Here is a 14,685-nt window from a genome sequence, read left to right as displayed (position 1 = left end):
ACACACCACAGAGGAGCCAGACATTTCCATTATTATTATTATTTTTTTGGAGGCATAATTTAGTCTTCTTACCTAAAGCGCCTTTCCCTCCCTCTGGCAATCCAGGACTACAGAAAACTCAGCACCAGAGGATGGAGGGGGGTCCTCCGTTCCCCATCCCTGCCCCCCTGCACCTCAGATACCCTCTGAATGATCACCAAGCCAGGCTCACACAACCGCATTTCATTCTCCCCTGTGTGTGTTCTTTCTCTTACACACACACACATGCGCACACACGCACACTCACATGAAAAGAAAGAACTGAAATCCACTGAAGCATATGGGGGAAAGATTTAAGAACATCTTCCTCCCCAGCCGGCGCTCAGACGCCCTGCCTTCCCAGCAGGGGCTCACCCTGTTCGGCTGCAGGTCCCCCTGAGGATGACAGGCAGCGTCCGCCAGTTCCCCGTGGTGCCCTCTGGCTGGTGCCGTGCCCTGAGTCAGTCGTTCTGCTTCTGCTTGCTGTCGGCGTTGCCGTAGGTGGAGCCCTTGTCGATTTCTGTCACGCCGATCATCCATCGAACGCCCATGGAAGCTGCAGAGATGGCAAGGGCAGGGGTCAGGAGCGGCCTGTGGGACTCCAGGGCCATCTGCCCGGTGAGAACCCAAGAAGGCCGCTGTCTGCAATCTCGAGCATCGGCTCAGAGCTGGCTCATGGGGGTGCCCCTTCAAAGCCCCTGTTCTCCAGTGACCCGTGAGCATGGGCATCGGGGTCTTCTCGGCCTAAGGGACATAAAAGCAAACAGCAAGGCCATTCTGTTGGCACGTTCTCCTTCGGCGCTGGAGGCGGGCAGAATCTGGTAAGCCATACCAGCTCTACACAGGGGCCGCAGCATTCCCCTCTTGCCCAAGCCCATCCCCAAGGCAAAGAGGATTCTTCTGTGACTGCAGGGTGGGAGCTGACAGAGCGCTGTTCAGCGAAGCTTCATGACAGACCAGCAGCCAGGAGAGGGCAGGAGCTCACCTAGCAACTCAGCACCCATGTGTCCCAGCACCGCTTTTAGCGCAACTACTGAAGCAGTGACCAAGCAAAGGCCCTCCTCCCTCCTCAAAAGTCTCTTCTGAGCAGGATTTGGCCCAAATAGAGAATGTGTAGGACCCACATGACAGTTGGGTTTAACCCCTAGGAAGCTGGAAAACAGCAAAAGCTCAGAAGCTGCAGTTCGAGGTCCTCCCACTGGAGAGGGCGGACTTGGGGGGCCCCTTGGGGGCAGAGGTCGCACCTTAATCTCCCTGATGTGCCACCAACAGACACAGGGCCTGGCAAATAGTCCATATGTAATATGCATTTCAGAAGGGGTACATGGGTAATGACTGCAGTCTCCATGTCACCTGTTCAGAGAGCATTGCTGTGGGGTCTGTGAGCAAAGCAGACCGGGGTGGGCAAGTACCAGCAGCCAGCAGCATGTACACGGACCCGAGGGCCGGTGACAGGCAGGCCGACCTCAGCCTGGGGCCAGCTCTAAACAGGCCCTGTCCCAGTGTCGGAGCCTCCCTGCAGCTGCAATGCTGGTATCACATGGAACAGAGGCAGGTAAAACACAGACTGCATGGCTCAGAGGTTTTTTGAACAAGACAAGCACAGAGCAATTGGGGTTTTCTTCTGCATCCTCTTATTTCTCTATATTTTTCTACAAAGAGTGGTTGTCATTTTAATTTTCAACATTAAGATGTATCTTTAAGAAAGACTACAGCAGGGTCTATTTTAGGGACAGTGGCCAGTTTGCCCATTGCATTCATACAGTCTAGGACTGGTTGGCTTGATCCAGAACAGTGAGATAGGTTTACGTGTTGTGACATGTAGGTGGCCAGGATTTATTAGGTGAAATAGAGAAATGCCATTTGTGTGAATTTATATTGCACGTATGTCAGAGTGGAAGAATGTGCACCAAAGCGTGAATACTGATGGTCATCTCTGGGGAGTGGGCTCAAGGGGGAGTCATGTCCAGAGACGTTTGCAATTTTTTACACTTTTATATTGTCTGGGTCTGTTACAGTGAGCATAGGGCACCTGTATGCTTTGCAGGAGTAACTGAGACGTGCCCACTTGAGACAAGCATGCACATTACTTCATGCTTTCGACTCCCAAGTATTTTTCCTCCGTCTCAGAAGAGCAGGAGACACTCTGCCCACTCTCTCCAACGTCTCGGGAGATGCGGACGCTCAGACAAGTTTCCCTCTGGCTCCAGGAAGCACAGGCTGCCCCTGTGTCTGGGGCGGGAAGGAAGTGCAGGGGCATCAGATGTCCCCTTCAAGTCCCGGTGGCCTCCAGGAAAGCTTGTGCCACGAGGAGACAGCTGTAGTTCGAAGCTGCTGGTCAGCTGAGGCCAGTGTGGGTTAAGAGAATCTGGTTACTCAGCAGCGCTGTTGGACGTCAGGGGAGGGGGCCAAGGTGCTGCACATCCCCTTCCCCAGGGAGCCTGGACCTGCTCTGCATGAGGAGATCCTCAGTCTGTTAGGGTTGTGCTGGGGGTGGGTGGGTGGGAAAGGTTTTCCTCAGAGAAGGAAGAACTGAGTATAAGGCGCACCTTCTGCAGAGGCCAGGGAGGGGCCACCCAGCCCTGGAGGCCTCTGAGCAGGTGCATCACTGCTGTGGCACAGGGACAAGGGACCTCCGCCCTGGCTGGAGAGGGGCAGCAAGGTGCCCTCCCTCCAGGCTGGCCTGCACGTGCGTCTGATGTGTCCAGCCTCCCAGGCTGCCGAGGGGGCCCTCTTCCTCCTAGATGGTGCAGTCCTGTGCTCAGTGTGTGCCCCCCTGGCCTGTCTCCGTCACATGCGGCCCTGTAGCCGAGGGCTGCTGCCCCCTCTTCCCGCCAGCCTCTTGCCCTCGACTTACCCACAAAGAAGACTAGGACGAAGCTGGCCAGCGTCAGGGAGGACCCACTGCTGATCATGTTGCTGAGGAAGCGGAAGAAGGGGTAGAGCAGCAGCGAGGCCCAGACCAGCCAGTTGATGAGTGTCCAGGGCCGCCGTGGGGGCACCAGGGGCGTCTCAGGGAAGGTGCCCGTCCTGTGGTACTCCTCCTGGAAGGCGTCCTGGGGATGGAGAGGCCGCCCTGAAGTGCTTTCTTTGGAAATGACCCGGGCTCCCAGGGCAGCTCAGAGGGGCAGGGGTGGTGTGCAGCAGACCTGGGGCTGCAGCGCCAGTCAAGGTGAGGCGTGGGCCCCGGACTGGGCTGTCCCCAGCCCGCAGGGCATGTAGAGAGGCAGGGCATACTGCTCTCACAGCTCGGCCAAGGCCTGGTGCCACTGACCAGCACTGGATGTGGAGGGGACAAGCGCAGGCCCAAGTTCAGCCTTACTGGGGGCAGGAAGCGCAGAGCCCGTGCCTTGGAGGAGGGCTGGCCCAGGAGCGTGCCTCCCACCAGATCCCTGCACTGCGCCTGGCATGCCCAGCTCCCACCCGCACACCTGGCATTGCCCATGCCTGACTTGCATGCCTCTCACCTGGCCAGACATAGCCCGCACCCTGCACTGCCCGCACAGCCCACAGGCTCCCCACGGCACCCAGCCAGCTCCGAGCCTGCGCTGCTGACAGAAGGGTGCTCACAGGGGCGGAGGCGCTCAGGGAGGAGGCAGCAAACGAGAACTTGGTGCCCAGCTAGGCCAGTGGCCAGTGACATTGTATTCCAGGCCTCTTTCCTTCCTTGGGAGCAAACGACTATTTTAAGTGACTGTGGAGTCAGGTCACCAGGCTCCTGCCCTCATGTGTTGGAGGAGATTCTCATCTGAGGCCCAGCCTGGAATAAACACAGTGCTCCCCCCACCCATGGGGGACGCTTTCGGGACCTCGGGGGAAGGGGGGAATGCCTGAAACTTGGCATAGTACTGAAGCCTGTGGGTTTTCCTATATAGACATACCTATTGATGAAGCTTAATTTATAAACTAGGCACAGTAAGAGAGTAACAGCAATAACTAATAGTAAAATAGAACAGTTATAACAATATGCTGTAATAAAAGTTAACTGAATGTGGTCTCAAAATAACTTACTGTGCTGCACTAACCCTTCTTGTGAGGGTGAGATGCTGAAGTGCCTACGTGTGAGATGGGGTGAGGTGGATGGTGTGGGCGTGGTGGCCCAGCCGTAGGCCACCACTGCCCTCTGACCGTATGTCAGAAGGAGGAGCATCTGCTTCTGGACCACAGTTGACCACATGTAGCCAGAGCCACTGATGAGGCTAACCTGATCGGTTAGCGTAAGGACATTGATAGGATAACAGCTGTACCAGAAACTCTGCTCATCCACGCCTGAATCTCCATATGTGTGTGTGCGTGCGTGCCGCTGAGGGGTCTGCAGGAAATCTCTCGGGCCCTCCAGGAGGCTTGGTGCAGGGCACAGGATAGACCCCAGTAGCACTGTGGCCAGGGCTCATCTCAGGCGCATGTGCAGCGGAGCTGCCGCCCAGGCTGGGCCCAGGGGACGCCCAACAAGCCACTCTGCAGGCGGTGTGAGTGCACGACGCAGTAGGACCCAGGCAGCGCCAGAGCCAGGGTGGGCCGGTGGGCACAGACTGAGGCACCCGGAGGATGGAGGTTCCGGGCAGTCACACAGGGTGAGAAGGAGGGCCCGGCACACCAAACCTTCTCCAGGTTCAGCCTCAGACAACCATGGGGAGCGTCCCCGTTTCTTAATCTGGTACCTAATTCAGGTATACTAGAAACAGCCTGGGGCTGACAACGGGCACGCTGAACACAGCATTCCTGTGGTTCCTTGGCTTCTTTTTAGCCTTAGTTCTCCAAGGAAGACGAGCTTCCAGACACCTTAAGTGCTGAATTCTTCCCCTTAACCAAAGAGAGAGATGTCTCACGTGTCTTGTGCTTCTCTTTTCTTCCAATCAGGGTGAACTGGGTAATACACTTCTTTTACCACTCAGGGTCATGACTAAAACTAGTTCACAAATGAGCCCCATTGAGGGAGACCCTCTGGCCGTTCCATGGGCGCTGGGGAGCTCTTCCCTGCGGCCCCTTCCCCAGCCCTTGCCGCACTGGCCCCCTAGCCGTGCTGGCCCTCTCACCAGGTCTGGCTTCCCACCGCGCCTGGCCCAACCTGCTGTGCTGCAGGGACAATGTGCGGATGCCAGGAAGATCTCAGGGTAAACGAAGTCAGCAATTACAGGACAGTCAACTTGGGTGCCAAGTGCTCCCACACTCCAGAAGCAAGGGAGATGGAGCTGATTGCCCAGACGACTTGTAAGGAGGTGACAGTGACATGTGGGATGCCAGTGACACGTGAGATGCCCAGAGACATGGCACCTAACTGCCAAGGCCTCTCATTTTGTCTCCTTGCTGGGTAATTTTTCTCATCCCAGTTGGGGCCACCTGATAGCAAAGGGGTGTAATGGACTTAATGTTTGCATCCCCCAGAGTTCATACGTCTTAACTCCCAGTGTAATGGCATCACCAGGGGGGGATGGGAGGCAAGTCACGAGGCTGGAGCCTCATAACAGGATTCGTGGCTTGCAGGAGAACTCCGGGGAGCCCCCTCACCCCTTCTGCCATGTGAAGGCTTAGCACCCCGGGCCAGCCGCGACCAGCTCCGGCCCTGCACTCCTAATGAGCACCCAGGACAGTGAGAAATAAATTTCTGTTGCTCACAAGCCAGCAAGTTCGTGGCACTTCGTTACAGAAGCCAGACTGGACTAAGGAGGGGATGCTTTTGTGCCTTTTTGAAAAAATAGCTTTATTGAGGTGCAATTTACATACCATAAAATGCACCCATTTAAACAAGGGCAAGGTTTCTTTTTCCTTTTCTTTTGATTCTTTTACTTTATAGTCTTGGTAGTGCTTTTCTATTGTAATGTTATGACGGGGAGCCAATGGCGGCTTTTCACCTCGTTTCCAGAAAGACATTTGCTAAGCCAAGATTTTTTATGTGTACCTCCAGCAGAGGAAGAGCGGGCACTCCCTTCCTGGGACTCAGCCAGATTCAGAACTTCATATTCACTCCAGAGTTTTCTTTTTATCTGGTTTGCTTAGAAAACGACTTGTCGCCCAAGCCCCTCGCTGCACCAAGTGACAAGGCTGCTGGCCTCCCAGGCGCCCGGGCTGCAGTGCTGGGACTGCAGGGTAGGACACGGCGCGTGGGGGCCAGGCCTCAGCTCCAGCGGCAGAACGTCCGCGACCTCCCTCTGGCTTGCGCTACTCCCTCTGTGGTGCGGTCCACCCGGCACAGAGAGGCCTCTGATTAGAGATGCTGCTGTTTCCCCACGTGGTATCACTACGTGGCATGCGGTAAGTCGGAATTGGGAAATGTACTAGGTGAAAGAAGAACTGGTTTGTTCCCAGAAAGAAACATCAGCATCAACATCCAAAGGAGGATGAGGCCCTATAGACGTGGGCAAGTCCCCTGAGCACACGTCTGCCACTCGCACAAAGCACCTGGGAGTGGCTACCATCCGTGCACGGCTGGGTAGCCACACAGATTGGCTCCTGACCGCAGCCTCCAGGACCTCCACACCCCCAGGACAGCTCGGAATGGCACTTCCTTCACCCACTTTATAATTTGCACCATTAATGGCTGATGCCTAATCCCTCCAGCTGACTTCAAACTACAATCCAGGGAAATCCTTTTTTTTATTCAAGCCATACAGCTGAGAAATCACAATGGCTCTGAGGAAAGGTGTTTCTGGAACTACAGGTTCGATGTGAGATTGGGTTGATCTGGGAACTTTTTGTCCCCAAGGAGTCATGTGAGGGTGTGAATGCTTTGTCAAATCCCAACACACACCCTCCAGCCAGCCAGAGGTCCCAAATGCTGGCAAGTCGTGGGCTGTGCTTGACTAAAGGCTCCATTTTTTCAACTGAAAGATGGGCCTGCTTTCAGAGATGATGCCCTTCCTGACTTAGTCTTAAATGACACTGATGGAGAGTGGGTATCTTTTTACTTATGTCCCTGCTTAGAAAGGATAAAATGTTGGCACACCACTGCCCACCCCCTTCTTCCACATCTGTGGAAACTTTGTCCATGAAATCAAAGTCTGAGAAGTGCTGCCTTAAAATCCCAAGCTCAAAGTCAACAGAATTGTCCTTTAACATCATACATCCAACAGGTGATAATGTGGAACCCCACTTCTAAGCCTGGTGGGGGCCCCCAGTGCATCAGGCTCCTGAGAAAGCAGGGCTGGCCCAGGAACCACAGGATACAATAGTTCCTTGACATCCTCTCTTGGATGCTCTGTGACCACTGCTACTTGCTGCTTGGTGGTCCCCCTTAAGGGCCAGGCCAGCCTCGAGGGTCTGTGCACAGCCCCGGTCCTCCTTGGAGAGAAAGGACCTGGCAGCCAGGCATGGCTCTGACTAACGAGCTGGAGGACCGGGCATGTCGTGCCATTCTCTGGACCTTAATTCCTTCATCAGTGGCAAGAGCTCTGAACTGGGTGATCCTCCCAAAGGGAACATGTCATCTTCCTGCGTCCATAGTCTGTGGAGACTTTCCCAGAAGGAATGGTGCCTCCACACCGAGAGCCCTAGAGGCTGGGGGCACATGACAGCCGCAGCCCTCCTGCCTGGGACCCCGGAGAGAACGGGCTGATGGAGAAAACCCTCCTTTGATGGGTGGGTTTTGGGGGCCCACGTTTCTTGTAGATTTGTTCATGTGGCTCTTTACAAAAGGATTCATTTCTTAGGCCTTTTCCTAGCCCATTTTTCTTCTTGCTAACGCTGACATTTTTATACTGCCTCAATGATTAAGTCAGAAGGCAGCACACAACCCCACCTCATGCATGAAACCAGAGGGAGAGAATTTGTATTGTGTTCTGCTGTCAGATCTGGGTCTGCATCAGCACAGAACCCCGATAACTGTGGATCTTGTCGAAAAGCACCAGGCAGTGCATTTCCAAATGGGTCCTCAGAACATCTGCATCAGAAGCAGTTTCCCAGAAATGCACATTCCTAGGTCCCCCTCACACCTACCAGGTGAGGCTCTCTGAGGTCGAGGCCCAGGAATCTGTGCAGTCCCAGCCTCTGGCAGCAGCTGAACCAGCCTCTATTCACTGCTTGTCAGAGGAGCCCGGACACCGGTGCCCATACCCGTGCCATCCAGAACAGAGGCCAGAACCACAAGTCTGTTAAGTGGCTGTTACAGGCACCAGTGGACAGTCACTTCCTTGGGAACCCAGGAGCAACTTGCTCAGAGTATATCAGGATTTGGATTTCCAAAACTAAGCATTTTCATAAAAAGCATCTCTATTTAATCAGATTGCAGTAATTTGATAGTATTTTGGACCAAATCCTATCCTCAAGGATTGAAATTCTTATTCCACTGTAGTGGAGGTCCCTTAAAATTCTGTGTACTTATCTTCTCTAGAGGAATGGGGAGGAGATAGCAAAGGTCAGACAGTCTGGTGAAAGGAAATCAGAATCCTACTGAATGTATTTGCTTCTAGATAATGAGCTGGTCTGGGCTTAAGACTTATGATGAATCAGAAATAAGTTTTTACTGGGTGATGAGACCTGATCATAAAGACACCTTCACCAAGCTGGAAGCTGACCTTTTCTCCTTCGTAAGATCCAGCAGGAAGGGCAGCAATGGTCAGACTCTCTGTGCCCTGTGCATGTCTTTCAGAGAACCCAGTGAAGGAAAAGGCCCTGCTCAGAGGAAGGAAAGAGAAAGAGGGCGCCCTGGTTGCTGGACCACAGACAGGATGGCGGGGTGCCCTGCAGGGGATCCAGCCAGCCAGGGCGGGCCCTTGCAGGGCTTCATCCTGCATGTGCCAGCAATCTTTTAAGGCCACACAGCCATCAGGATCACGTGTGTTGCTGAAGAGCACACCGCACCCCCAAGAATGTTTTGCCTTAGGAGCAGAGGCGGGAAAACAGGGCCACTGGGGCCGTTCTCTCCCTTTCTGTCCACCACAGAAGCCCCTTTAGAAAATCATCTGCTACATTCTTTTCCCTGTTGCCAGGAGAGCACCAGCCCCAGACGGTTGATAACTGGGGTATGAGGTTGCACCCAGTGGGAAAGGCTTGCCACCCTGTCAGCTCTCAAAGGCCCCACAGTGCACCCACAGTGGCCACTCGGAATGGGCCCGTGGGCCCCGAGCAGCGCCCGCCACACCGACCTTCTCCTGGTAGAGCTTGTGCAGCCAGGCGGAGCATCTGTCCTCATCCTCCGGGACTTCTTCCAGGGGGATCCGCCTGCAAAGCAGAGAGCAGCTAGCAGGCGGGGTCCCCACCACAGGCCCCGCCACCACTCTGAGGCGACAGTGCCTGCCCACCTTCGGCTTCTGTTTAGATAGCTTAGCTCATGTGGATGTGAAGAGGGTAATGCAGTTGGTGATGAGGGAAAATCCACCTTTGTATTGAGGAAATACAGGCGCAGACTTAGTCACAGCCCGTGAAGGGATGGCCAGGGCCTGGGTCCACGGTCAGGCAGGAGGGCCATCGGGGCAGGGGGGCACCTGCCTCTTTCCACCCTTCCTACCCCATGGAAAGACTCCAAATGCCTAAGTGTGCCCTTTGGGTGGGGGGCAATACTGCCTCAGTTTCCACACAAGATAATCCAATATACACAGAATCTAAGTACAGGCAATAATATGCTAGGACTTTCCTTAGCCAGGTAATGACTTTAATGCTAATGGCAAAGTACCTTCTATCAACTGATTCTTTTGACCTCCTGGCAGTGTTGAGACCAACTTTCTGCAAGGATTTTAGCAAAAAAAAAAAAAAGTATATCTTGGGAACTAATGTTGCCCCAGGATGGGAGACCAGGGACCCTCCCCAGGCTCTGTGGCTCCCACACTTGGCTCAGCAGTGGTATGTGAGCGATTCCAGGGTGGCTGCGGGGCTGAGGCTGGCATGGCTGAGAGCTCAGCCATCTGCAAACAGCCCATCCTGAGCAAGGGGGAGGTCAGTGGGCCATGTGTCCTGTTCCATGTACATTTCTGTTCTCAGGTTGCTGGCTTTGTGATTTTAAGGCATGTTTATTTACATCTGGTTTTGTCCACGTAAAATTCTTCATCCACCATGATTTTCCATGGGTCATTTCACTCCCCTTTCTGGCCCAGGACTATTTTAGTAATGAGATACATTTTTAGGATTTATCCATCCCACTCTAGCCTGTTAAGGGAATAAACGGTGGCATTTCATCTGATAACAGAGCATGTATTGCGCAGAGGAGTTTTTCACATAATTAAAAGTTACCCTGGAAGCTCCTACATATACTTCCATGAACACTCGGCTTCTTTGCTCTTTCTGATTTACTGTGGTTTGGAGACCAGATCTCCAAGTGTGTTTCTGGATGGGGGCTAGAAAGCCTGCCTACCATTTCTTTATTCAGGTGGTGGGAGTTTAAGGCAATTTCACTCTTTTTAGTAACTTACTTGACATTATTGCCCTTCATGTTTTAAGATGTATTGAGGTATACCGTGAAAATGCTTCTGTCATGTTCACTGGGCAATTGCAATAAGAGGTGTGTGCCCAGTAGCATAAACAGCCTTCCTCCGAGGCCATGGCAGTAAACTGGCTTCACTGGGTGAATGTGGCATCATTTCGGCTGTTTATGCCCTGATTCCTACATGTGCTCCAGAGAGATGCAGTTACCTGAGAAAGGCCTTGTGGAGGTAAAATAGCCTTGCTTACTCTACCTGAGCCTGCCTGGGTGCTGAGGAGAGTTCTTACCAGGTGTTAAAGGAACTGGGATAAAACCCCACTTAACTTCTGGGAGAAGGCCTCCTTTGGGAAGGGGTGGTTTTCTGCCCTCATCAGCCTTGTAGCTGAGTAATAAGGTGGACTGTCTGCTGCAGTGTTAGAAAAGAAAACTGATATTAGGATGCTTCTTTCCTATCACTAAAGGGGGAACCAGAGTGATTTCCAGATAGGAAATTTAATGCGGGCAGTCAGTCCACCAAAGCTTCTCTCAGGGCATGTCGCACTTCTCACACAGCCTAGAGGTGATGGCCAGCCATTGCGGTTTCACATTGCCGAGTTGTCATACAGTGTCTGTAGGGTCAGAATGTGCTAGAACACCCAGCTGGTTCTCCAGTCATGGGTCATGTTGGATCGTGTTGGTGGGCCTCCAGGGAAGACACCCTCCCACACGGGAAACCTGTGCCATCCCAGAGCCCCATCTCATCTCCCTTAATGCGGAATCACCACTGTGTTCTACGGTTTCAGCTGCTTTTTGCTCATCCCAATGGCACTGCAGAAGGCCGGGCTCAGACCCCTCCTGTCAGCTGGTACACAGAGAAGAGAACTGGTTTGTCTAGTATCTTGTGAAGTGTTTTCAATAACATCATAAGCTGGAATATGGCACATATGTGAGGGATGGCTAAAATGTTCTCCATTTGCTTCAAGACCTCCTACATCGTATATGCTCGGATTTGTGTGAATCAGCACCCTCTGAGAAAAAGGGTCAAAAAATAGTCTCTTCACACTCAGTCTCAAAGTGACTGTACAGTGCTGGCTTCCATTTTTCCAGCCTGAGCGCTAACAAGAGTCGGTGAGAGGAGGTGGCTGAAGAGAGAGGAGGCTGCACTTGGTTCTTTACCGTAATGGTGTCTTGATATGAGTACAGACTGTGAATAAGTTCAGTACGGACTGCAGACAAAAGAGTATCTGACAGATTTCCCTGGAGGAAGGGCTGTAGGCCATTTGTGATGCATTGGAAATGGGGCCCTCTTTCTGGAAGGGGAGTGGGGCCAACTTACCTGACATATAAATCTGCGTGATATTTCTTTCCATTTAGGACTCCCAGCAGCGTTGGGTTTTCATTATTTCTGAAATTGAGTGTACAGTCATATACAGCTGAAACTATAAAAAATAAAACAAATACAAAGCAGTATATAGCGTGTGAACCCAATTTTGTTTTGTAGATACACACATTGGAAAACAATAATCAAGCTGCTAACTGATCACATCAGAATGGGCGGACTACTGCTGCTGCCGCATGCCTTTCTGTATCGTCCAAGTGTTCTACATGGAACGCACGTCACCTTTTGTAATCAGAAAAGTACAATACAACTTAGTAATAGAAAACAGAGTTATTGCTGAAGTCAGATGAGTTTATAGAAGTACTGCAATATCCCATCTAGATGTACTACATCAAATACCAATATTTAAACAAATATCATAGTAGGATAATTCATTCCAAAGCATACTGTCAAAGGGTCTATCTAAGGTATGGCGGCAGGGCCATTTTATAACTGTTTTTCCCTTAGATAAATAAGATACCTATAAAACTAGAATAAGATGCTGGGAACTTGTTAAGGAATTGAATGGCAGTCAGTGGAACGTGGCTGGGAAACAAACGAGGTGCCGGGACTTCCTGGGCCTGCCAAAGGCTGAGCTGACCTGTCGGTATACTGAAGGTTATGTCAGAATTCACGGTTGCAGCCCTGGGACCTGGTCCATGCTCGGCAAATACTTGCTGGACGGGGGATGGATGGACGGCGGAATGCAGGAATGAGCTGGGGGCGGGAGCAGATGGCCACTCCCTACAGTCAGGGAGGCAGGACTGGGCAGGATGAAGAACAGGACTTTGGGAGTCAGGCTGGGTGCCCGTGGGACCCTCTCTTCCACATGTCACAGCCTCCCTGAGCCCAGTTCTCCTGGAGAATGGGACTCGGGAGGCCTTCGTCACTGGTTGCTGAGATGGCGAGTGTCAGCACCTCCCACAGGGCCCAGCGTTTGTGTTCAACCAACTGTGAGCCTGGCACTTCACTGAGAGCTTTGCTATGTGCGATTACTCTTAATAAAGTGAGTAGGTGGATCGCAGGAGGGTAGAAAGCCTCTTGTCTGGTTGGGAGTATGAAGAATTGAGACTGAAAAATCAGTAAGAAAATCATGGCCCACTTTCCTTGGCCTGCAGCTGTAGGCGCTGGCAGGCCTGCAGGGGGCGCGCTGGCAGCTTGAGTTCGTCTTTGCCAAGGGGAGAGGGTCCCTCCTGTGGGCCTGCAGGAGTGCCTGGGGGTGACCCCCCCGCCCCGGGGAGGCCCTCCCACCCCTGCAGCCCCACCGGGAGCACTCCCCGTCCTCATCCTCAGTCAGCCTGGGGCAGAAGGCTGCCAGACCCCCTGGTGGGGAGAGGCCTCGCCCTCCCTAGGAGTAAGGCTGATGGGAAATAACCTCCACGGCTTTTACATTTTCCAGGCATTTTAAGCATAAAATTGCATAGAGTACAAAGCATTCAAGCTGTACGGGGTTTGGCTGTGGAGTCTGGGTTTGAGAACAAGAAAGGGTGGCAGAGCTCAGGCTGGGGAGGAAGTTCGGCGCTGACAGCCTCTTTCAGCCCAGTGGCTGCATGGGAGACGGGCACACACAGCAGAGGCCCCCAGGGAACAGCCCCAGACTAGTGATTTGCACAATTCCCTCCTTTTACAGAGGGGAAACCCCAAAGGAAGGGTGTTGGAGTGAAAGAACCAGAACTGTAACTGAATCTGTCTGTCTGCAGAGCCCCTGAGAGGGATGGGAGACCCCCAGCCCCGCCGCTGGGCAGGCAGCCCCGGTGTGAATCCCAGCCTGCCGGGCACTAGCCAAGCCACTTGGGATAAATTCCTTAACTTAGCTCTGAGCCCCAGCTTCCTCATCTGCAAACTGGGAGTAAAAACATAAGTTTGCTTCATTGAATCTGGGGGGCTTGTGCTCCAGGCATACAGGAGGTGGCTGCGCGTGGGCTGTTACCCTCAGGGGCGGCATGGCCTTCAGACCTGGGCAGCTTTGCCTGCCGCAGCCTGTGGGCAGAGCTCAGTCAGCGAGTCTTGCTGGGGGAACCCATATGGAGAAAGCCAGACCTAGGAGCTGGGCACACCCACCAGGGGAGGTGAGGAGAGCTGGGGGTCAGCAGGTGGCTCCTGGCAACAGCCAGCACTTGGCTAGATGTTCATGACGTGCCAGACCTGATGCTGAGTGCTCCATGGAGTTTCTCATTTGACCCTCCTTGCCACCCTGAGAGGTTTTACAGAAGAGCAAGCTTAGGGTCAGAGAGGTGAGGTGACTTGCCCAGCATCACACAGCTGGCGAGGGCAGGAGCCAGGACCCACGGCTTGGTCTTCTGATGCTCTGACGCTGGTGGATGGTGCAGAACGGAAGCAGCTTGTGTCTGGGAGGCCGAGGAGGGCCACACAGCAGGTGGGCAGGGCCGGAGAGCTAGTGACAAGCAGGTTCTAGTCCTTGGGGTGAATCCAGAGCAAATGAACTCCCCCAGCTGGTGCCCCCCTGTGACAAGGCTCCTTTGGGGGTGTGGGCAGAGGAGAGGGAGGGTGGAGGTGGCCCTCCCTGATGGGACCTCAGTCCTGCAAGCAACTTCTCCTGCTTTTCCTTCCTTTCCCTGGCGTGATGGTGGGTGCCAGGTGTTGTAAGCAATGATGGTGGTAATGTCTGTGGGTGATGCATGTGGCATGGGCCAGGGGGGAGCAGTTGGTGACTAGAGGTGGTGGGGTGGGGTCGGGTAGGAAGGAAGCAAGGCAGACTTTGGGCAAGAGGAAACCAGAGTCAGCTGGATGAAGGTCAGAGCAGGGACACCGAGGGGCGGCCAGGGCAGGGCCACAAAGGCCACGTGGACAGTAGCCTGGGTGGGAGGAGATGTGGGGTTGGGGGGTCTTAGACTCCTTTCTGGGTGACCTGTTAAAGAGACCTCACTTGGGGACACATTAAGCACAGATTCAGTGGCCCCACGGCTCTAGCAGGAGGCCTGGGTAGAGGGGTCCTCAT

General features: G+C 53.5%; 1 protein-coding gene across 8 annotated transcripts in view; it reads right to left on the bottom strand.

The window, feature by feature from the left end:
- Window positions 1-316: 316 nt before the first annotated feature.
- AGPAT4 (1-acylglycerol-3-phosphate O-acyltransferase 4) overlaps window positions 317-14,685 on the bottom strand; it is a 110,284-nt gene continuing 95,915 nt past the window's right edge. For 4 of the 8 annotated variants that reach the window (XM_036886687.2, XM_036886685.2, XM_036886684.2 and 1 more), the window contains 4 exons: window positions 11,685-11,787; window positions 9,099-9,174; window positions 2,876-3,074; window positions 317-574 (listed from right to left, as the gene is read on the bottom strand). In XM_036886687.2, coding sequence (XP_036742582.2) covers window positions 480-574; window positions 2,876-3,074; window positions 9,099-9,174; window positions 11,685-11,787 — 473 coding nt within the window. In that variant the 3' untranslated portion in view covers window positions 317-479. Of the gene's footprint in view, window positions 575-2,875; window positions 3,075-9,098; window positions 9,175-11,684; window positions 11,788-14,685 lie in introns of those variants that run through there. The other 4 variants (XM_036886686.2, XR_008992713.1, XR_008992712.1 and 1 more) reach the window with 4 other exon arrangements.

Source organism: Manis pentadactyla, chromosome 12 (assembly GCF_030020395.1).
Source record: "Manis pentadactyla isolate mManPen7 chromosome 12, mManPen7.hap1, whole genome shotgun sequence".
Classification (NCBI taxonomy): domain Eukaryota; kingdom Metazoa; phylum Chordata; class Mammalia; order Pholidota; family Manidae; genus Manis; species Manis pentadactyla.
The sequence above is the reverse complement of the archived record's forward strand: the minus strand, read 5'-3'. Positions and strand labels throughout refer to the sequence as shown.